At 47.1% G+C, this 23,257-nt stretch overlaps 1 protein-coding gene and 1 long non-coding RNA gene across 2 annotated transcripts in view; one reads left to right on the top strand and one right to left on the bottom strand.

The window, feature by feature from the left end:
- The window catches only part of eIF3d1 (eukaryotic translation initiation factor 3 subunit d1), a 54,252-nt gene that overhangs the window by 3,339 nt on the left and 27,656 nt on the right, over positions 1-23,257 (bottom strand). The window contains exons 8-11 of the mRNA XM_084603920.1: positions 6,782-6,912; positions 6,149-6,231; positions 2,656-2,928; positions 2,016-2,208 (exon numbers count right to left, since the gene is read on the bottom strand). Of these exons, the coding sequence (XP_084460046.1) occupies positions 2,016-2,208; positions 2,656-2,928; positions 6,149-6,231; positions 6,782-6,912 (680 nt within the window). The remainder of the gene's footprint in view (positions 1-2,015; positions 2,209-2,655; positions 2,929-6,148; positions 6,232-6,781; positions 6,913-23,257) is intronic.
- LOC146188822 (uncharacterized) lies at positions 10,976-13,052 on the top strand. The gene is made up of 3 exons (XR_014707257.1): positions 10,976-11,075; positions 11,158-11,318; positions 12,865-13,052. It is a non-coding gene; the product is annotated as an uncharacterized LOC146188822 (long non-coding RNA).

Below are 23,257 nucleotides of genomic sequence, written 5' to 3'. Positions count from 1 at the left end.
AATGTAAAAGAAGAGAGAAAATTTGACTTCCAAAAGGTAATGATGGCAACAGCAAACAGCTTGTACTGACCGCTCCCAGATGGCGCGGCAATTTATAGACACCCGAGAAATGCATACAAAATCCAGTCACTTTTGAAGTGGAGTTTCGCAACTGGTATGATCCAAAAGCTCTGATGCGAATGGCATGAACAACCGACTGGTGAACGACACACAACACACAGAGGAAGAAAAGAGGCAGGCGGCTAAGCCTGTTGGTTACTGCACGTTGAACCCCAGCTTTGTGGTGGCGCCAGGAGTTGGCACCAGATACAGTGACGATGACAGCTATAGCTAATAGCATACACGCAGAAATACAGTCGAAACCCGCGATAACGCAATCTCGAGAATACGGCAACAAAATATTTCCGTATCTCTCGGTAACAAAACATTTTCGTACCGCGATCCCAAGATAACGAAGTTTGCTGCAAAGCCGGTCCGCATATTGTCTCCCACATTATGAATAACAGCGTCAAAAAAGTGCTCAAATTGAGTACACTGCCACAGCGCACTTGCGTGGCTGCAGTGACGGTGTTGGCGCCTGGCAACCTTGCAGCCGGAGTGACTTTAGCCACAATTTAGCCGGCGCTAGCCACCATGCCGGTGCTCGCGGAGGTACGACTTGAACAAGCCCAGAGCACGACCTCCAAGATCACCCACACGCGTTCGCACACTGATCTCTGAGGCTATGTTCAGGGGAAGCAGCCTCGCAGCGACACCATCAGGGGGCAACACTAGACATCATCGGCGCTACATTTTTAGCCCTGCTGAAGCGGGGCAAGTGTGCTCGTTGTGTACGGAGGTGGTGCTGTGTGTGGGTGTGTGTATGAGCAGCAGTCGGCATGTTTGCATTTCGAAAGATGTCTCCGCCAGCCAAACAACAAAGATTTTTGTTGCTGCAAGAGAAGGCTGCCATCAATGCTCAAGCAGAAAAAGACAGGGAAAAAATAGATATTGTCGACGAGTACGGGATTGTGTGCAGCTCTCTGTCCACAATTTGGAAAAGTAAGGCAGCCATGCTCGGTGCGCTTGAAATAGTGCTCAAGCACAGCACAAAACAGTGACGGCTGCGGAGTTCCTGGACATCGACAAGGCGGTGTTTGGCTTGTTTTGTGAACAGCGCGTGAACAAATTTAGTGACTCTGTCTGGCAAAGTGCTGCAACAGAAGGCTCTGGGCTTTGCCTGCATGCTCGGGCATGAACAATTCAGAGCAAGCGCTGGCTGGTTGAGCTGCTTTAAATCCAGTCCCGATATTGTGGCTTGCAATGTGAAAGTAGAACTATGAAGTTGTTGCAAGGCAAGGCTCGGCAAGCCAAGCTAACTGAGACTCGGCAATAACTGTTCTTTTTGTGAGTTTTCTATCTTTTCTGTCTGATTTTCGCGGCAACAAAATCCTCACAAAAGCTTGCTGTCCCCGGCGATTTCGTTATTGCGGGTTTCGACTGTAGCGGTTTGTGTCACAAGGCCTTGATTATGCAAGAAAAATTACGTATGTAATTTTGAAAAAATGCAGTATATTGAAATTTGCAGTTCTAAAATATTTACACATTGAAAACATCAAAAGTCCGTTGGGGATTTTTAAAAAATTCGTTAATGTGGTGTTCATAGTACCGAAGTCTTACTGTAGGGCAGTGGTCATACAATTGAAAAGTTCAGTGAAAAGTCTTCCGGGTCAAATGGTCAGAGGGTCGGCTTGTATGCAAATCTCATGCAACTATTTCCGATGAACTTCTTTACAGTCAAATCCACAAGAAACAAGAACAATGACTGCAAGCTACACTATCTCTAGCTTTAGGTGTTCCATAGCTTTCTGCAAAGAACTCTGTTTAAACATTGCATGGAGGAAGTAGGCTAGGGAGACAGTACTGCGGTGCCAGCAAAGGAAGAATGGAAATACTGGGGTTCTCTCCCGACCAATCTCTCTTTCCTTTGTGGCAATCACAGGGCCAAGTGAAAGATGCCGTGATGGACTGCTCACCTTGTTGGGGTCCTTGAGAATGAGGTACTTCCCCTCAGGCAGGCGCATGCAACAGTCTATGATACAGCGCAGGATGCCCCAAGCATTGTCCATGTTCAAGTTGATCTGGTCCGCAAACTCCTTGGGCTTGAACTGCTGCGTGCCCAAGATGGCGTGCTTGGACGAGTCCCGCACGTGCACCCGCGACACGTACCTGCGCCATTGCCACACCCTTCCCTCAGGGTCCCAAACCTCACAATATGCGGCAGATGCTTACCACCACTGTAAATGGCATACTGAGAGTAGACTGGCTCTACACTGTTCAGCACAACACAACTCCTGCACACGCTTTTTCAGTCCCGGTTCCACAAGAGGAAAGGCTTCATCACACAACTCTGCATACAGAGATTTGCCAAGCAGGATGATTACAACAGAATGACTTATCCGCGCTGCTAGCACATCCCCCCCCCCCCCCCCCCCCCTGAAAATTTCTGATATCACGATGCCACAATTCCAAACCAATTAGTCAGCAGTTTTGCACCTGCTCGCAAAAAAAGAAAACAGCTCAAAAAACCCTCAGCACCTTCACCTTTCACTGCAAACCTGGATAACTAAAGACCTTGCACATGCAACCGTTTAGAACAGGCAGTGAGGAACTCACCCGAACTTGATCTGGTCGGACCCGGCCAGCAGCGCCTGCACGGTCCACTTGGCCAACTTGCATGAATTGTTCTTGAGCTCATTGGCCAGCACAGCACCCCGCTGGGTGTCCAGCTTCTGGCGCCAGTCGATGCCACCGGAGTAGCGGGGGTCCCACTCGTTCAGCGCTTTGATGCTGACGAACTGGAGTTCCCCGTTAGGGCCCACCATGGCCCCATCGTGTTCGCACCGCACAATCAGCCCCACGTTGTCGCCCAGGTCAAACTTGCGGTACCTGTGCCACAACCACCACCACATACTACAGCTAGAGTACACACCGGTGCAAATAGTGCACTCGCATTACTATGACAAACAAAACCTGGCCAGGGCAAGTCTCATCACATACTCACACAAGTTTTTATGGGCCCACTTCCTGGTTCTACAGTGTAAAGAGGAGAGTGCGTCCCGCAATTACACAAGTTTACTAAAAATTTATAATGCAAACAAGACAACCCCAGGGAGATGACGCACATATAGGGGAGACAATCTGGGCCAGAGAGCGCTGCGCCGCTCTTTGCGTCAGCGCTCTCCATCGAGACCTCGGCAAAACCTCTGCATAGCACGGCCGCGTTGTCTGCTCCTCGCTGCATTGAAATGCATGCTATCGTCTGCTCCCCACTGCATTGAAACACACGTTGTCGTCTGCTTTGTGCTGATCTTCCAGCGAGCGGTTGTTTCTCTCCTGGCCGCATTCTGGGCGCCGGCGAGTTCCAACAAAGGGGGCAAAAAAGAATGTGAATGCAAAAATGACGACGCGCTTTTTTTGCAAAACTTGTGTGGTAAATGGTAATGAGGTGGAAGTCAGTCCCTCCCTTCCCCCTTCAAGTATCTCGCACCGCTTGTATTGTGTACTGCTGTTTGTACCTGGCAGTGCCGCAGCGGCCACCATGGAACCGAGTTGGCCTCGAACAACAGATATGTCAATCCTTCTATCCTCAAACGCGATCCTGCTTTGGGAGATCAAAACTGTGCACTCGCTAGAGGAGATAACTGAAGTAGGGATTTAACAGAGTAGCTGTAGAACTATGAAGAAAAAGGTTTCCGTGGAGAGATGTCCCCTTCTGCATGAAAAGTCGTCAGGCATTTCCTCGCTGTTTGTCTGTGGAAAGAGAAAACTGAAGCAGGAATGGCATGCCTTGGCTTCTGGTGAATGACCCTGGTCGTTAGGAACCAGTGATCGTTAAAGGTAGATAGGTTATTGATATTTCGAACAGAAGCGCCGCAGCAGCAAACTTTCCCCGGCCGTTGTCGGCAAAAACCAAAGGGTAAGGTGTGTTTTATGCCATTGTAAGGAACATGTGTAGTTGTCGCTTGCTGAAGCGAATGGGTCATTATGGGCGGCAACGTTTACTTTTGTTCCCCTTGGTGGGGGGTTGCCTAAAACCTTTGTCCACAAAAAGTTAATGGGCCCCTTTCAAGTGAGCAGTTGCAAAGGGAAAGGAAGCTATGAACAGCATGCACATCGGGGCTTCCACATTATTCTTTGCTCTCCTACACCTTGACAACACAAGAGGTGCAGCCTCAAGTCCCTCAAAGTACCTGTTACTCGCCTCTCGCCTTTGAGTAGCGAATCCGCATTCATTTTTTTTTTTTCATGCCTGAGCCTGCCAACAAGCGCTCTTTGAAGACAATGCTCGCAGCAATCAATCATAATTTCTCCCTTTTGAAAGCACCGATAAAAAACATGTTTCCAACCAGCCTCTTTGTCAGCCGGGGAACTGAAAATAGCAAAAATAAGAAACTCCACTGGCAAAGAGCGCCGGCTTTGCGCGTGTCTGCACGCGACTGTTACCCCCCCATTCTCCTTCTCCGCGTACATGCGCGGCTGCGTCTAGCACAAGCTTCTGCATGAGCAGGTTGCGCAGATGCCACAGACAGCCGTGTGCTGCGTGACTGCGGTTGCGCGTAGGCTTTGTAGTTTCTCTTCGCTCCGCCAGAAACCGAGCGCTGGCATCGCGGAGCAAACTCCAGCTTGGGTTCCCGTGCAGCTTTCTTGTTTGCACTACATCTTTTTAGTAGGGGTGTGCAAATATTGAAATTTTTGAATAAGAATTATACAGTTAAACTTCTATCGAACCTCCATGTAGTGAATTCATCGATATTACGAAGATTTTCGATTCCCCAACGCTGCCCCCATTGAAGTGCATGTAATTTGAAAACTCCATGTAACGAACGTGTTACGGCGGTAGACTTTGATACAACAAACTCGCGGCGCCGACTGTCTCTTAGCTAGTGCCAAGCTACTGGAAATTCTCAGAACCCCGCAAGAAGGATGATAAAACACGAACTGAAGTTAGAGGAACGCCTACTTATAGCAAAGAGTGACTGCAGTTGATACGTGCTATGTTTTAGCTCTGACGCTGCATCTCCTTGGCAGATGCAGCTGATTCGCTATCAGAACATGGCACTACAATAGTTCATGCTTAGAAGCGGCAAAAAATAACAGAAAAGACACTGGGTGAGCAGCGCGTGTTCATCGCTGCCACGCGGTTGCACGGGGCCTCCCGTGAGTCGGGCTCCCACGCGGGACAGCGGAGCGCGCTGGTGACTCGAGGCAGAGTTGGTTTCCTGGGACCATGGTGGTGGGCGAGCGCGCATGCGTGGCGCGGCGGCGGTGCCGACAAGGCCGCAACACGCGCTCTCTCCCCTGAACCGATTCCTCCTCCCCCTCCTTTCCTCGCAGACGCGTCACGCCAGGCGCAAAGGAGCTGAAGGTTACCTCTAGAGTTGCTAGCAGTTGTGCCGCGCTATCAGTGCGTTTGCGAAGCATTTCACCGCTTCCATTACTTTGAATAATTCTGATTTACTGTAAAGACTTTCACGATGGTTTCCCTTACATCAATTCTTAATCTGGTTTTCGTTCTACATTGCCTTTTTGCGTTTTCATGCTAAACCTGCATGCAATGAAAAATTGCGGACATTTTACACTTTTGTTATAACCAGGTTTAACTGTATATGAGAAAAAAAAATTCCTCCCAATATTGAATATCTCACCAGGAAAAAAAAATTATAAAATAGCAAATGCTGTTTCATCCTCATTATTAGACATACTATACCTACTGCAGGGCGAAAGCCTCTCCCGTATTCCTCCAATTGATTTCAACTGCGCGTTCTTGTTTGCACACACGGTTTCAAGTGTAGCTGTCTTCTCTGATAATAGCTACTTGTCTCTTTTGCTTCCTCTTGGGTAATTTTCCACTGTGGTACACACCTTCCCAAAGCCATGGGAAACCAATTCTGAAGCAGAACCCATCAAGGCCAAGACAAATTCTCACAGTATCTTTGATTACCAACAGCACTGCGCAAAAGTTTTGTGTGCAATAAATTGCTCTCGAGTACATAGGGCTTCATAACTTTGGGCTTCGGAGGTGGATCTTTGAAGAAGTCCCACACAGGTACAAGATGCAACAAGCGGTGCTCAATGAGCATCGCAGCCTGTAGAGTAGGTGACTCACCTGTAGGCCACTGAGGCCACCTCCCCTTCCTCATCATCCTGGATGAATGGGTTCACATTCTCGAAGCTGTGTTTGTCTTCACCCTGAGAGGAAAAAGACAATGAGGCATGAGGATGGGAGCCTTCAGCGACAGAAATACGGGGATCCCGAGAACTCCACTCCCCTGTTTGATCAAGGCTAGGCCTGGTCACACGAATTTGCACACTGGGGACTGCCTGCCATTTCGAACCTGTGATGTCACCCGCCAGGCTGATCAGCCCGAGTGACATGAACGTGGCTTTACACCCTTGCCACGTGTGCGGACAGCGCTCACGCTCAGTGGAGGGATCCTCCTCTCCCTTGCCAAGCGAAAGTGCGATGAACTGCTTTGCTCTGCGACTAGGATGGTTGCACGACGTTTTTGAGGATAACACTCGTGAACCCTAATGCTACCGTGAAACCAAATGCTACACTGGCTCCTAACAGCTTCATAGCATCAAACTACTAATTCCAAATTTTTATGATAACCTTTGTGACACTGCCATGCTTATGACCTGGCAGATTGCATTTGTGTGGTGGTTTCGGCCCGATGCTACTGGCTTGACATCTGAGCGCTCGTCAGTAGAAACTGCCCAGCTGCTGCCCTCTACTCACCATCTTGAGCACCTGCTGGGAGAAGTTGTGGTTGATGAAGGTGGCCTCCAGAGCCAGGTTACGCGGGGCATTGATGCTGTTGCCTTCCTCGTGCGGGGGTTCCGAAGCAGTCTCGTTCACCGTCAGAAGATCTGCAGAAACCAAAACCAGGGGCCTCAGGACTGACAGCGCTGAACGACACTCCTAAGTCCTCTGTACGCAAGCCCTGACCACTAGAGCCCTAAATGTGTGGCAACACTGGATGCAGACACCACCAAATTAAAAGACCAATCCCCCGACCCTCCGTTCAACAATAACGTAAACAGCAACATGCCATGACACGTACATCAACATCATCAGCCGGACTATACCCAATGCAGGGCGAAGGCCTCTCCGATATTTCTCTGATTAACCCTGTCCTGTGCTAGCTGCATCCACTTGACCCCTGCAAACTTCTTAACCTCATCCGCCCACCCAACTTTCTGCCGCCCCCTGCAACGCTTTCGTTCTCTTGGAGTCTAGTTTGTTACCCTAAGCGACCATCAGTTATTCTCTCTTCACCCTACACGCCCTGCCCGTACCCGTGACATATATACAGTCGAACCCGGATATATCGAACTCGAAGGGGATCGCGAAAAAGTTCCGATATATCGATAATTTGATATACAGAAATTGGCTTGTGACGGCACTTACGATGCGAAAAAATGATACCATATTTGCCGCGTAATCAACCCACTCGCATAATGAACTCACTCTCCACTTTTGCACCCAAGAATTTGGAAAAAAGCGTTAAGGGGAGACACGGGGGTTCGCGGCCGAAAAATGACCAAAAAATTGACTTTTCAAACTATTTTTTTTCCGAATCTAGATGTTCTGAGGAACCCATACATAAAATATTATAACTGTCAGTTAAGTATTTATTGACTTATTGCTCTTCAAAGTCATCAATGTGACAGTTTTCCTCGCGAAAATGACTGAAAAAAAAAAACGGTCAAATTCAAAGGCGTGCCATACAAGAACGCCGCTGCGGAGCGCCACCATTTTGGTTTCGTTTGAAGCATGAAGCTCTCTGCTGTCCGTTTTTAGTGGGAAACCGTGCATGCGTCTGGCAACAGCAGAGCCACAAGCCAGTAAAAAAATAAAGAATACTCGCACCGCATTGGCGCTTTTGCGTCACGTGCTACGAATCCTGCCTCCCTATTGAACACTGCGAAATCGTCTGCTAAAAAGATAAAAAAAAAAACGGCATCGCGTCCGCCATTTTGGATTGAGCTTTCTCGAACACGCTACAACGCTACGATGGCTGGTGGCAATAGAAAGTTCCGCACTGCGCACGCATTCGGAAAGAAGAAAAAACGACGGCAACCGCGCCCGCAACGGCTGCAGTCACGCGAAATGCTGCCGGATGCACCGACATCGGAGACCGCCGACACTTCAATCCCTGCTGCGGCGTCGTCTCAAGATGATGCAACAACCGACGGAGCCGGGAGAGCCGTCCGTGTAGACACGCCTTTTCTGTCCGACGCCGATAGAACAGAACTAGAACATCGCGCGACGGAGGCACAGCGTGAACTTTCGTCAGTTTCAGGCACTCGGCGAAAGCGGTCTCTTTTGGGATCAACGATCGAAGATGCGCCCGCGTCAGGAACGCCGTTCACTGTGCTAACCCTAACCTCCGTGAACGAGCTGCTTGAGTGCGTGAAATGCAAAGTGTGCGGCGGTTCCGTAAGCATTGCAAAAGGTGAGCTGGAATTTGGGCTTGCTGTTAAGCTCGCGCTCAATTGTGAAGTCTGTGGGCAGGTGAAAACCACTTGGAGCTCGCCTAGGGTAGGCACGAACGCAACCTGCAAGCCTTTCGAAGTCAACGTTCTCGCCGCGCGTGCTGCTGCAAGCACGGGGAACGGGCAGACCGCGTTGAATGACATTTTCTCCGCGCTCAATATTTCGCGGCGTGGTATGCACTGTAAAACATACCAAGACTACTTGAAAGGCAAGTTAAACCCTGCTGCTCTGAACGCTGCCGCACAAGTGATGATTGACTGTGCTGATACTGTGAAACTTACCTACCGGAACCTGAACTTTGGACACACGGGAAATATAGCTGTGTCGTTCGATGGAACGTGGCTCACTCGGGGCCATTCCTCACATGTATGTGTTGGGACTGTAATTGAGCTTTTTACGGGCTATGTTCTCGATTTTGTGGTTTTGTGTAATTTCTGCCTGGGATGCCGCTTTGGTCCTAAGGAGGGCGAACCAAACTTTGAAGCATGGAAAGCGGGCCACAAATGCCAGAAAAACACCTCCAGCAAGCCAGGTGAGATGGAAGTTGAAGCAGCCAAGATTCTGTTCAGCCGGTCAATTGAAAAGTATGGACTGCGCTATGTAACCATGCTTTGTGATGGTGACAGCCGCGCCTTCAACAGTCTTCAAGACGCGAATGTGTACGGATATGTGCAGATTCAAAAAGAAGACTGCACCAACCACGTCAGCAAGAGGATGGGAACAGCACTTAGAAACCTAGTGCATAAAAGGAAGGGAGAAAATGGACCAAGCCTCAGCGGGAAAGGAAAGTTGACTTGTGAGCTCATTACAAAGCTCACCATGTACTATGGCTGGGCACTGAAAACGCACCAGGGTGACATTGACAAAATGCACAATGCGGTGCTTGCTACATATAGCCATGTGACATCAACGGATGCAGAGCCAAACCATAGTCTCTGCCCTCAAGGGCAAGAATCCTGGTGCAAGTATAACCAGGCTTTGGCTAAAGATGAGCCACCACCAAAGCACCGCTATAATTTGCCAGAGTATGTCGCAGCTGCACTGAGGCCTGTTTTCATCCGCCTCTCCGACAAGAAGTTGCTGCAGCACTGCCAAAGGGGAAAGACCCAAAACTCCATTCCATCATTTGGTCCCTGGTGCCCAAGACTAAGCAGTCATTAGATTCAATGCCGGCAAGGAATGCGCTACCAAAGCCATTTTGCAGCAGCTGAGCGTGAACCATGGCACTACAGCCATTGAAAGGTCAGCCGAGAAGGACAGGCGTCGGCTTGCGGCATCTGATGGAAAGCATGCACGCGCAGAAAGCTTCCGCAGCGCAATGAAAAGAAAGCGCACAGTTGTAAAAGACAGTGATTATATGCCTGGTGCATTCTAGAGGTCAGCCCTTTCGTATCCATGGTTGCTTTTGGCCATAATAAAGTTTTGTGGTGTTCTAAAACTTATTTTCTTGTTTTCTCAAAATGGACTTTTTTTCCACGCTGACAACCCTTGCTCACGATATTTTGAGATCTACTGGCCCAATTTGCATCATTTTTGTTGCATTTGAAAGCTTATGAGATGCTTTCTGCAATCATACTAATACATTTACATATTTTTGTGCATAAATATAAATAGCAACCAATTTATCTGGTTTAAGAAAATCTCATTTTCAGACTAGAAATTTCCAAAGACTGTAACTTTTTTGGGGATTGGTTTAAAATTATGCCTATGCTATGGTTGCATTCCCTGGTCCTTCTAGAGCATGTAAATGTAAAATATAGGCCAGTATTTGCATTGCAAGTTGCCTTAATTTTGGGCAAGGTGGTCCAACATGACACATTGAATATCTTCACATCTATATAAGTTAGGTAAAATCCAATTACATATTTGTTATCAGCAGAAAAATCTTCATCAGCTATAAAAATTTCAACCTTGTAACTTAAGAAATAAGGAAAAAAGGTCAAACCCCAGTGTCTCCCCTTAAAGGGGTCGTGAAACGTTTTCCGGAAATTTTGCACGGCTTAGTTAAATGGAATCCTTGTCCTGCATCATATAATATACCTCGATTCGTTTCATCGCCCGCGTTGATTTAATAGCGACAAAAACAGAATTTCGGTTTCCTAGCGCGCGTCCTCCTCAACTCAACAGATACGTCATAGCGCTAAGCCAATGAGAAGCTCCCGTTGCCGGAGCCTGCTGAGCCAAAGTTGACCAAGCTCGGTGTATTTTAGAGGTTCTAATTGTGCCCTACTCTGCGCTCACACAGGGTTTTTTAATATGGCCGACGCCTAGGTTCCTCCGTGGGTTCCAGCGTCGCTGTGCTGCTATAGTGAACTAGAATATAGTCGCTACTGTTAAAACATGGTTACATCGTGGGCTTTGAGCCTTACGCCGACGCAACTTTTCGGGTGCCAGGTCGGCGAAGATGGTCCCTGCGAGCGACCGGTACAGTAACACTTGTGTCGAGAGGCCGCGGTAACCGCAGCACAACTCCGGCTTGCAGAAGCCCCGACCGTCAGCCTCCCGATCCCAGCCGTTTCGGAACTACGCATTGGTATGTATGTCCGAGTCTTGCAGCCTAGCCTACGTTTGACCGTTGCGAGAGTGCACAATCGCTAACCGAAGCTTTCGAACAGGTGCAGCTGCGGGCGGTGCGTGCCGATGCCGACTGCTCTTGAGAGCATCTGGCGAGATCCCGGCGGCGACTACGTAGTTGAAGCAGCCGTCTGGGTGTTACAGATCATCCGCATTTACTCCAAATGCTTCTTGATCATGGACTGCTAGTCGAGAACACAAGGTAAGAACCTTGAGCGAAAGGCGACATAACTTGAACAAGCGGCACCTGTTTTTCATTTTCTCGAGCAAGAAATGCTGTAATGAAATCTATTGCGGAAGGCAGTGTTAATAAAATAAAGCTTCCCCTTTAACGTTACTTACCTGCGATCATCTACACTGTCTACAGTGTTGATATAGCGCCACGTTAGCGCGAACACATCGCTGGTTTTAATATTTTTCTTGTTTTCGTAGAAGCGCATGAGCATGACGTTTCACCATGCAAATTACTGGTTTGCTTAATTCCATGCACGAGTAAATGAGAAAACACGCATCATCTGATAGTGTGAACTTGCTAAATGGAAAGGGCATGCACATTGATGTGAAGTAACGAGGGGGGGGTGGGGGGGGGGGACGCTGTCCGGACACATTTGCTTGTTTTATTAGCCAGGTATGACCTTCAGCAAGTGCAGCACTTCAAAACATAAATACATAAGGAATGCCACAAGAAATGCAGTAAATAAGTACAAAAGCAATCTCATTTCGGAGGACTCTGTGCTAAGTGAAATTGCATGCAGTGAAGTAGCCTGTCTCCTGCGGAAGCCGTGGGAAAATGCACTAAAAAACGACACAGAAAAGAAAAACACACAGAGCAGGACTGGCTTCTGCAGACGATCACTAACTAGCCCGACAACTCTTGTTATAGCCTGTCCCCACTTGCTGCCAGAACAATCACCATACCAGCACTCAAAGTTTTATTTGCTAGTTTTTTTTTTACCCACTTGCATTAGGTGAGTGTTGTATAGTGTGCAAATATAATTAAAAAAATTGACTTCACTGATACCATCATCAACACCTGCACACAGTAAACCTCTCCAAAATGCTTTGACACTGACATTTTACATGTGCTGAAATGTAACAACCAAAAAAAAAAAAAAAAGAAAGAAAGACGTTCTCCCAAAGGCCAGTACGCCGAAACTTCCACAGTTTGAGTAAGAGTTGGAAATTTTACAGTTAGCAAATGAAGTTATAGAGTAGTTTTGGGGCACTTGCAGAAAGTTTGGCACGTGCCGTGTTGTGGGAAAACTGAGAGCTGTTGACAGAAGTGCACTTGTAGTTTATGGCTCCTTCGAATAGAATGACTCCATGCACAGAGCTGCTTAATGCATAAGTCGCATACTTAACATCTTCGTGCTATGCGGATGATATCAGCGTGGACATTGACATCGGCCACAACACTAGTATAGAGGGTGTAAGACGACTACCAGGTTTTGTCAGTCAAAAGCTGCATTGCCTTCAGGCATTATTTTGCTGCAGTAGCAAATTGTGATTGCACTGGGGTTCTAATATTGGGTGGGTCTCATTCTCTCTCAATCACCTTCAGCAGAATTCAAAGTTTGGCATACTTCCAGGGAGAATAAATTGACAGTGAAAGTTACACTGTACAGCTTTTGTTAGATGGGAATTAATTGTACAGATGCATGAATAACTTTCAAATTTGTAAAAGACCTAAATCATATTTTCATTTTGCTATGCTGAAAAGTGAATATTGCTTTTTCTCTTGTCAACAGGAGGCACCACTACATCTGCTACAGCCAGCTTGCGCACTGGCTTTGGGGATGCCTCGGCAGACATCACAGTAAAGTCCTCCCTATTTGTAATGCAAGCCAAATAAGGGAAAGGTTTCCATCTGACAGTTACACTGGTTTCCAGTTTGTGCAAGGTTTGTAGAGTCATCACCTTATTCATTCTGAAACAAGCCGGAAAATATGATTGCAGGAAAGCTGGACTAATAACTGGAATTTTACTAAAGGATAGAGGCAAAAGAAGACTTGCACAGAGATGCACATGTAAAAAAGGCCCCAAAAGACTGTTGACCGATTTCTTAGCCACACACACGTCCTTAGCCTTTGCAGTATAGTGTGCCTTTGGACTTGGATCTGTGGCTTCCCTTTTGTAACGAGTGGTTCTTGACCATAAGGAATTTGCTTTTTTTTAGATTTTGATTTTTTAAACCCTTTCTGCTTTCCACGCTTTCACTGCTTTGGGGGTTTTTCGTGCACGTGCATTTCTGTGCGAATCTTCTTTTGCCTCTTTCCTTCAGTAAAATTTCAGTTGTTAGTCAAACTTTGTCTTGTGCTCCTCTCACGTGTTTCGTCTTCTGGCTGGTTTTAAGATGAATCAGTACCAACTCATCCAGTTGTTAGTCTTGTTGATATCACTAGCCTGACTGCACCCACTGCTGGGCAAATGCTTCTCCCATATCCATCCGAATAACCCGATCCTGTGCCAGGTGCACGATTCTCGCAAACTTCCTAATTTCATCTGCTTGCCCGAGTTTCTGCCGCCCCCTGCTAAACTTGCCTTCCCTTGGAATCTAAAAGACATATATAGGCTCACTTAGAATGAATTTTGTGTACTCACTCCCTTCCTTTACCTTTGACGGGTAGAATTTTTCTTCTTTTGGAACTGACCGCAGATACATCAGCTGCATCCATATGATCTCCGCAGACTTCCTAATCTCATCTGTCTGCCCGAATTTCTGCCGCCCCCTGCTACGCTTGCCTTCCCCTGGAATCTACAAGACATATATAGGCTCACTTAGAATGAATTTTGTGTGCTCACTCCCCACCTATACCTTTAATGGGTGGAATTTTTTTTAGCACTGACCGCAAATGCATCATAATTGTGCAGTTGTGTATATACCTGCTTGTATAGATGTCTCTCCCATATCTATCCTAATAACCCGATCCTCTGTCAGCTGCATCCATCTGATCCCCGCAAACTTTTTATCTGCCTGCTTGAGTTTCTGCTGCCCCCTGCTATACTTGCCTTCCCTTGGAATCTACAAGACATATATAGGCTCACTTAGAATGAATTTTGTGTACTCAATCTCTAACTATACCTTTGTCGGATGCATTTTTTTTTTTTGTTTAGCACTGACCTTAACACATCATGATTGTGAAGCTGTATATACACATTTGTATATTTAGGAGAGAGGAAGACAGCAAAGAAGCGTGAATAAAAGATGTCTTGCTCTAGGTCAACTTCCTTCTAGCCTAAAAATTTTGTATGCACTGATGAACCTGCGGCCAACCAATAAATTATTTTGAAAGCAACATGTCTCTAACACTCATTTGGTAACATTAGATAATGCCCAAATGTACTACAAAGTGGTGGTCCTTGTGGCACTGACAAACCTAGATTTTCTAGTTGCCGCGTTCACCTTTACACGACCTCGAAAAATAGTGGCTCATGGGGAATAGAAAAATCAAACCGTTTTCTGCAAAAGCTGCTTTGAAAGGTGGCCACTGTTTTCAGCATTTTGCAGTCTCATTCAGAAGCAAGCCAGCATAATCTGCAATCTGTAGACATGCATACAATAATATGTGCCTTATACTTTGAAATGTACCAGACTTTAACCAGTCATAAAACAGCGTGCTGAAAAGGTATGTATAGTAAAGCCTCCTTCGTTGATGATACCCGTAGTTTGCATGAAAACATCTGCACTAGAACCTGCATGAGGTTGAGTTAATTGGCCTGCTGGTTGAATATGCCACCAAAATGCTGGTAATACAATGAACTTTGTCGGTGCTGGGGTCAAGTCTAGAAATATAAAGTTGGGATGATTTAATTGTGAAACCTTGCTGCTGAATTCACTGCAGGCTAGAATGTAACAGGGTTAAAGGGCAGCTGTAGACGTAAGGGCAGTCCACATTGTCACGGCATCTTATGCGTCCTAGTACACATATCTACATACCGTGCATGTTTTGCTAGTAAACAATGTAACCACAGATTTGCGAAGCTCCAAGAATGCTACACTGATGCTGTCTGAGTAGCTGCTTGTGTCGCTGAATATTGTGAAAGCCTTTTGATGGAACGAAAACTGCTTGGTGAATACTTATGCAGAGTGAGGTTGGTCAGGAGCGCAGGTGATATGTACACCCTCGCTATTTAACCATACTAGCACAGACTGTATGATACTCATACAAATTGAAAAATATAAGGGAAGGAATTGAACTGAAGACTTCGCGGTTCGACAGTCCAAACTTCTACTACATGTGCTTTGGGCTGTGTGTGCTAGCCCGCCTGCAATCTGATTGCCCGAGCCAGGAAAATGGTACACACCCATATGAGCACCACTCCCAGTACTCTTTAACATGTACATAGAAGTGCAGGTGCTTGGGATAAACCTTGGCTGCCGCAATGCACCTCAAACAATGGCATGTTAGCCAGAATAGCAGGTTGGGCTTGTTGGTTTTCCATCCTGAGGTAACAGCGCAAAATGTGGACGGGAGCACAAGACGAGAAGACGATGAGACATTGTGTCGTCTTCTCGTCTTGTGCTCCCATCCACGTTTTGTGCTGTTACTTCAGAATGTCACGTGCCTGCCCAATATCTACATAATTGTCACACGAACCACTTTGTGTGTATTTACGACTACTTGCACAACACCATTGCCACCCACTGATGATGAGCAGCTGAACAGCAGTTTTTCACGTACACTCCGCTGCCATTAATTACAAATGCTATCACGCTACGACTTCCCATACCACCCCACCCAACCTCTGTGTGTAATGACTCAACCTTTGGTGCGTTTGCATGTTCTCGGGATACTGGAGAAATCCAAGATATCAATTAGTAGATTCAAGCAACTTAATCTGACATACATCTGGTGAGAATATTACAACTCTATCCATGTATACACAGATCTGTATCACCGCAAGCGTCGCCTACAATTGTGGTGATGCCGCTCAGAACATGACTCGCTCTTTTTTTTAGGGGCATAATTCTCCACAAACCTCTGCTGAGCTTGTGGCCCCTTGGTAAGAGGCTTTCCACATCTGTGGGAAACCACTTTAGAAGTGGTGTGAATTCACAGTTTCAAAGCCTGCATTACAAATTTTTGGAAGTTTTCAACACCACACCCTTACCAGCCTTTGGCACTACACATCACTGAGTTCCTTATATCTACTTGTGCTCAAGGCCACAAGGTAGTGCTTTAGTGGATCCATACCCACTTGCCAATTATATGCCATTATGCATGCTTTCTCCATAGACTGCATCTAAATGTGGTTTCACACACAAATATTTATACTTACAGCCCAGAATGTTCCACATGTGACATTACGGAGACTCTGGAGCGTGTACTAGTGGTGTGTCCCAGTATATGCGTGCAAAACAATAACTCGAGTTACTTCTTTGAAGTGTTTTGGCAACAGGCCTCTCTCAGAGGACTTATTGGCCGGTTGGCCAGAAATGGAAAGCTCTACAGGCAGTGCAGGCTTTCTGCTGCTTCTTGCATGACACAGGACTTGACTCGTGACTGTGGTGCAAGTTACTATTCCTGTATATATTTTAATCAAGTCATGACCCTCTTTGTTCTTCTCTTTCTGTAGCAGGTCAGATATTAAACTTTTAAGCCAATCTATCCGCCTTTCCAATCAATAACACTTGCGTGAATGCATTTCTCCTGGATGGTTGATCTGGTAATCACACCATCGTAATGCAAGGACATGGGGCGTATGAGCTTTTGAGGTGAACAATTTTTACCCTAGAAATGTCTTTTAAATGATGTGAAGGATTCTGTATATATTTTAATCAAGTCACGACCCTCTTTGTTCTTCTCTTTCTGTAGCAGGTCAGATATTAAGCTTTTAAGGGGGGACACGGCTCTTTGGCACCGAAAATCGGCCTGAAAATCGGACTTTCAATTTTTTCATTTTCGTATTCCTCGCACTATTCCGCATCTGCACGCAAATTTTCATCCTTATACCCCGCGTATTTATGAAGTTATAGCGATTAAAAAATGCAGTACCACACCCACTGCCCTTTAAATTGTGGACAAACGACACCCAATTTCGATCGCCCGGCGCATGAGAACTACGCGCTCCACCGCGGCGATTTTGGTCTCGTTCGAAAGCGCGCGTTTTCGGCTTATTTTTTCTTTCGGAAAGCAACCCTGTGCGCTCCGCCTTCCCCATAAAAAACAAACAAAAAGATAGCATGCAGCGCGCGCTACTATTGGCCGGTTAAGGCACGTGATCAAAATGGCGTCGTTTGGTTGGTTCCGGCAAGCTAGCCCTGAAATGCGGACTCCCAGTGACGCCATTTTGTCTTTCTGCCGACCACGCTAGTGCAACGCGAGAGTCATGCCAGGCGCGAAGAAGTACCGCTCTTTGCACAAGTTCGGGCGAAAGCAACCAAAGAAACGCGTTAAGAATGCGACTTCGTTGCATACTGTGCAAGAAGCAAGTGCCAGTGCTGCGGGATTGTGTGACGATCACGTTGCGGGCGGCGACGCTTCTCCGATTCCGCTGGACAACGGCGCCGTTCTTCGTGCCGACTGCAGTCGTGTACGTATTGATACCGCGCCTGTCACTAACAGTGACATAACTCAAGTGAGTGCCCGTGAGCAGGCTACGCTTGATAGACTGGTATCGACGCCGGCGACGGCACGAAAGACCGCGCTGTTCGCCGATGCAAGTGGTGCGTCCGCAGAGTCAGATGCGGACGGAACAGCCTCCTATGCGGTAATTGACCTCAGCATTGTGAATATCCTTCTGGATGCCGTGCGGTGCAAAACGTGTCGTGGATGCGTGCGTTTAATTACCAGCGACCGGAGCTATGGCCTCGCCGTAAAACTGATCGTGCTGTGCGACAACTGCGGTGAGATTGCGGCCGAGTGGAACTCGCGGAGGGTTGACGGCGAGAAAAGGTGCAATCCTTTTGAGCTGAATATTCTGGCTAGTCGAGCAATGCTGTCGACCGGTAACGGCCAGACAGCAATGAACGATATCTTTTCGGCGATGGGGTTGTCGCGGCGCGGGATGCACAACAAGACGTTTCAACGGCATCTGAAGAACACACTGCAACCCGCTGCTACCCGAGCCGCCACGACCGCTATGGCACAAGCCGCGCAGGCAGTGGCGAAGGTCTACGATGACTTGTGTTTTGGGCATAGGGGGAACATTGCCGTGTGCTACGACGGCACATGGATGACGCGCGGACACTCATCACATATAGGCGTCGGTGCCGTGGTGGAACTCTTCACTGGTTACGTGCTTGATTATGTGGTGTTGTCAAACTTTTGTCTGGGCTGCGAAATTGGTCCCAAGCCAAACACTGACGGCTACGAACTTTGGAAATCACGCCACCAGTGCCAAAAAAACACCAACTCCAAGGCTGGTCAAATGGAAGTAGAGGCTGGCAAAATTCTGTTTGAAAGATCTCTGCAGCGCCACAACATGCGCTACACAACCATGCTATGCGATGGGGACAGTCGCACGTTCAGTGCTCTTAAAGATGCTGCAATCTATGGCTACATTGAAATAGTCAAAGAGGACTGCATAAATCACGTGCACAAGCGTATGGGAGCAGCTTTGCGCAACCTCTTGCAGAGACACAAGGGTGCAGGGAAGCAAAGTCTTGGCGGCAGAGGAAGGCTGACAGCTGATCTAGTTGACAAGCTGGCAATATATTATGGCCGAGCGCTTCGATCAAATGTAGGTGATGTGGATGCCATGCAGCGAGCTGTGATGGCGACATATTACCACATCACATCTACTGATGACTGCCCCAAACACAGTTTGTGTCCTACCGGTGAGAAGTCATGGTGCCGCCACAACGCTGCAAAGGCAAAAGAGGAGCCTGCACCAAAGCACAATTACAGTCTGCCAAGAGATGTGGCTGATGCTCTTTTGCCTGTTTATAGTCGTTTATCAGAGAAGAGCCTGCTGCAGAGGTGCATTCGGGGGAAGACCCAGAACTCGAACGAAAGCTTTCACTCGGTCATCTGGACCTTGATCCACAAAGAGCGGCACTCATCACTGTTTGCTGTGGAAGCAGCCACAGCAGAAGCTGTGCTGCGCTTCAATGCCGGCTGCAAGCATACAGCAGCAGCAATTCTGCAAGAATGCAGTACAAATGTGACAGCAGCTGGGTCCAGGAGAGCTGAAGAAAAGGACTTGCACCGTAGCGTACGTTCTGCAAAGAAGCGGGCGGCTTCGCTTGGCGTTGCTAAAACAGAAAAAAGAAAACACCGCGACAGCATGCACCCCGACTATGCTCCTGGTGCATTTTAATAGCATGAGGTCTTTGGGGTTGCCCTTCCTGATTAAATGCTGTGAGGCTTGAGTGCTTCCGACAATCCCCCAATTTTGGTAGTGTTGCATTTTTTAAAGATCAATATCTCTGGTCCTGTTCTTGCTATTGCTTTAAAAATTTTTTTTCTAGAAAGGGAATCCTGCGAGTCTCATGAAACCAAGGTAAATGCAGTGACGACAAAAAAAAATTTGCTGAGAAGGTTATGTTGTCTTCGGTACCCAAATGGAATTTTCCTTTCAAGCGTTTCCTATTGCGTAACTTTGGCTCAAATTGGCATAGACCATTAATTTTCGCTTCAGATCACTTCCCACCTGTTTCTGATCTTGTTGACATATCAATCATTGACATAATTCACACCTACATGCTGTGAAGTGTTTTTCCTCGTTTTCTCAAAACTGCAATTTTGAGGGTGCTGCAATTTTGGAGGAGAGATATCTCTTAGTCTATTTGTGCTATAGCTCTCATTCTTGTCTTGTTAGAAAGAGAAAACCTTCGACAGTGCCGTAGGACAAAAATATGTACAGTTATTATGCGGCAACATTTACCGAATTAATTATCAATCTTAGGTGCCAACCTGGGCTTTTATTCATAAAAGTTTGACTTATTGTAACTTTGGTTCAAATTCTTCTACCACGTTAATTCATGACTAGCGGCACTCTATGATCCTTCTAGATCACTCTGGCAGGGCTATTCTCCTCATGCCATAAAGTGTTTAGTAATTAACTCACCTCCAAACGAAGAACATGAATTAGGGATTATTTTGAAAGCTATTTCATCTACAAGAAAACTAATCAGATATTTGAAATCAGCATGCAAAAGTACATTAATGGTGCAAGTTTCAGTCAGATCCACCCATAAATAAGGAAAAAAGTTTTAAGAGGGGTGTCCCCCCTTAAGCCAATCTATCCGCCTTTCCAATCAATAACACTTGTGTGAATGCATTTCTCCTGGATGGTTGATCTGGTAATCACACCATCGTAATGCAAGGACATGGGGCGTATGAGCTTTTGAGGTGAACAATTTTTACCCTAGAAATGTCTTTTAAATGATGTGAAGGATTCTGAGCTCTGCTCAACATGATCCTCCTCTTTGGAGTCTTCATCAGGTTCTATGGGACTAGATGAGTGCTGTGGAAAGAACGTGATCGAAGTGGAACCAAGGGGCCTGTTCTGGGTGGTACGATATGCTGGTAGGGGCACCTGTTGTGCTGGCCTCACGGTATCGTTCAAAATAAAAAAAAATCCAAAATGCGCATATTACTGCTATGAGGGCAATCTGGCAGGAAACAATCAAATAGAACTGGTGGCTTCTGCGAGTCGAGTAGTTCTCAAATAAACATATCTGTAAGGCTACAAATCGCAACTACGTTTACTGCCTTTATCACGCGACCTACACTTTTTTCTGCCAATGCACTGGGCCAGCGGTTTTGAGTCGGTACGACGCATCGTTTGAGGTGAGCTTTCTTCGTTTCCGGTCCATGCCGAGGCTTCGAATGACGCCGAGGTTCATTTAGGACTTCCAGTAGAAAGTAGTACGAACACACGAACCCAATCGGTGTGCCAAAACTTGTGAAAGCGAACGTTACTTCCACTCGGAGAAGCCGTGCTGCAATCGATCGCGACGTACATGGTTGGCATAGCGAGCACTCAAACCCGCACAACACGCCTAAACCCAGAACCTAACGGTGACAGGAAAAATAGGCGAAGTCTGAGCACTGTAGACGTTGTAGGAAGTATGCTTCCTCTTTTTTTTTTTTTTTTTGAGAAAGGTTACGAGAGAGGCGTCGGGAAGGTGGGGGAGCAAAGCTGCGACAACGCGTAGGGTGAAAGGGCCACCCAAGTACATTGTAGCAACCTTTTTTTTTTTTCGGTTTCCGGCTTTCCGTGTAGTGCCATAGTTCAGGTCATCCGGACGAAATAAAGGAAGCGAAGCTCGACACGCTATTCTCAGTGATGCAGCGCGGAGGCGAGCAACTAATATACGAGTACGCGCCGCGGCGCCCGCTCCTGAAACACTCCACCCACCACTCGGATTGAACACACTTGTCGATTTCTTTGACCTGGAACCGTATTTAGATCGTATCTTTAATGACGCCAAGAATAATAATAATAAAAGAAATTACAGCAGCGGCCGCACAACCAAGTTGTACCGGTGGTATGAGACTGCTCAAGACGTTGTGCTCCATCACGAATGTTCACAAAAAAAGAAAAAGAAAATAACAACAACAAATTAGATTGGAACCATTGTCATTTGGAGTACCCGGCGGAGCGAGGTATAGCCGTCGTTACCGAAAATCTGAACTTGAGCGTCACCTCTCGCTCTGTTCCAGAGCGCAGCGAGAAGCAGACACCACCCGTAAAGTGAGCTTTACCACCCGTCCTGCTCCGCCGCCGCCGACCGCGCGTCACGTGACAGTATTGTTGAAGAAATGCGTTTGCGTGAGCGAATAATTGATATAATATATTTTTATTTGCTAACTTTAACAGCAACCTATTATTGTATGGGAAATAATGATTATATCTGCGTTTCCAAATGGCTAAACATGACGTAGGCGAGTACTTCTAATTCCGGCCTACAGGGTCGCATGGTCGCTTCAGGAACGCAAAAATGCTTTGATTTCAGAATGGTATTATTAAATGCAAAAGCAATATTTCGACGAGATATTTTGGAATAGGCATACCTAATGTTTACTGAAGCAAGGAAAATTGCAACTGGGCTGCTACATTTTCGTTTCACGACCCCTTTAAGGGGAGATGCGCGTCGAAAAAGCGAGTTTTCCGAGTAATTTTTCAGTTTTGAGTTTTTGCCTGTAAAATTATCTTTGAACATTTAGCTACAACTTTCTAAAAGATCAAGGCAAAATTCGATCGTGAAGTTAGTAAAAAGTCCATTTTATTCAACCACGGTGGCTCGAGAAAGTGCTATTTTCCGCGCAAATCGTTAATTTTCGTGCGCCTATACTTCGAGAACGCCGCGTCGCCCGCCATTGCCGTTTGCTGGGAGAGGTTGAGCAAGCCTTTCTCTTGTAGATAGCATCTCTCGCAGTTTCGTATCTCGGCTGCAAATAATTAAAAAAAAACGTTTTCCGCGCACGCTTCGAGCGTCCCTACTGGACCTTTTAAATCACGTGGTGCTCTAGAGAGGCCGCCATTGGCCTAGACTGATACGACGCTGTGGCGAAGCCTACCTCCTGCTTTCGTTTTGTGCAGCGTCTGGATCGCGCTATATCGTGCTCTGCTAGTTCTTTTCAGCGGCCTTTTAGCATTTGTTGAGTTCGCGATGAACGACACGCAAAAGCGCAACTTCCGAGCTCGAAAGTCTCGGTCGAAGAACCCGTACCGAGGACGCCGTCGCGGACCTCACCGGAAAACTGCAGCGGGAGACGCAAGCTAGTCCTAACCAGGCCAACGTGCACTCGGACGAGATCGATGCCGTGGTGAACTTTGTGAGCACCTCGGAGGTGAAGATTGGACTCTTCAAGGAAGATAGGGCAGCATGCGGTCATCGATATTCTAAGAGTGTTGCGATATGCGAGATTAGCACGCTTACGGTGCTGGTAAGCGGTGCTGCTTGCCCTACGTGCCGCACCTGTACCCTTGCGGTACGCGAACCGGTGGAAAAGCGAAAGGGGATTTCGGCCTTTCTTCAGCTGCACTGTGAAAGTAGCAAGTGCCTAGCATCAGTGCTTTCTGCTGTGTACGCGTTGTGCCCGGTGGACTTGCAGATAGCGCCAGTGGAAATCGGGACTATCGGAGTGGAAGCTCTCGCGACAGCTTCGCCGTCAATGTGAAGGTGGTGGTGGCTGCGCGCGCGATTGGCATCGGACACGAACAGCTGTCGCGATTTTGTGCAATTCT

The sequence above is a fragment of the Amblyomma maculatum genome, chromosome 5, assembly GCF_055883805.1.
Source record: "Amblyomma maculatum isolate TAMU_Amacu chromosome 5, ASM5588380v1, whole genome shotgun sequence".
Taxonomy (NCBI): domain Eukaryota; kingdom Metazoa; phylum Arthropoda; class Arachnida; order Ixodida; family Ixodidae; genus Amblyomma; species Amblyomma maculatum.
This window is presented reverse-complemented; position numbering and strand designations above follow the sequence as displayed.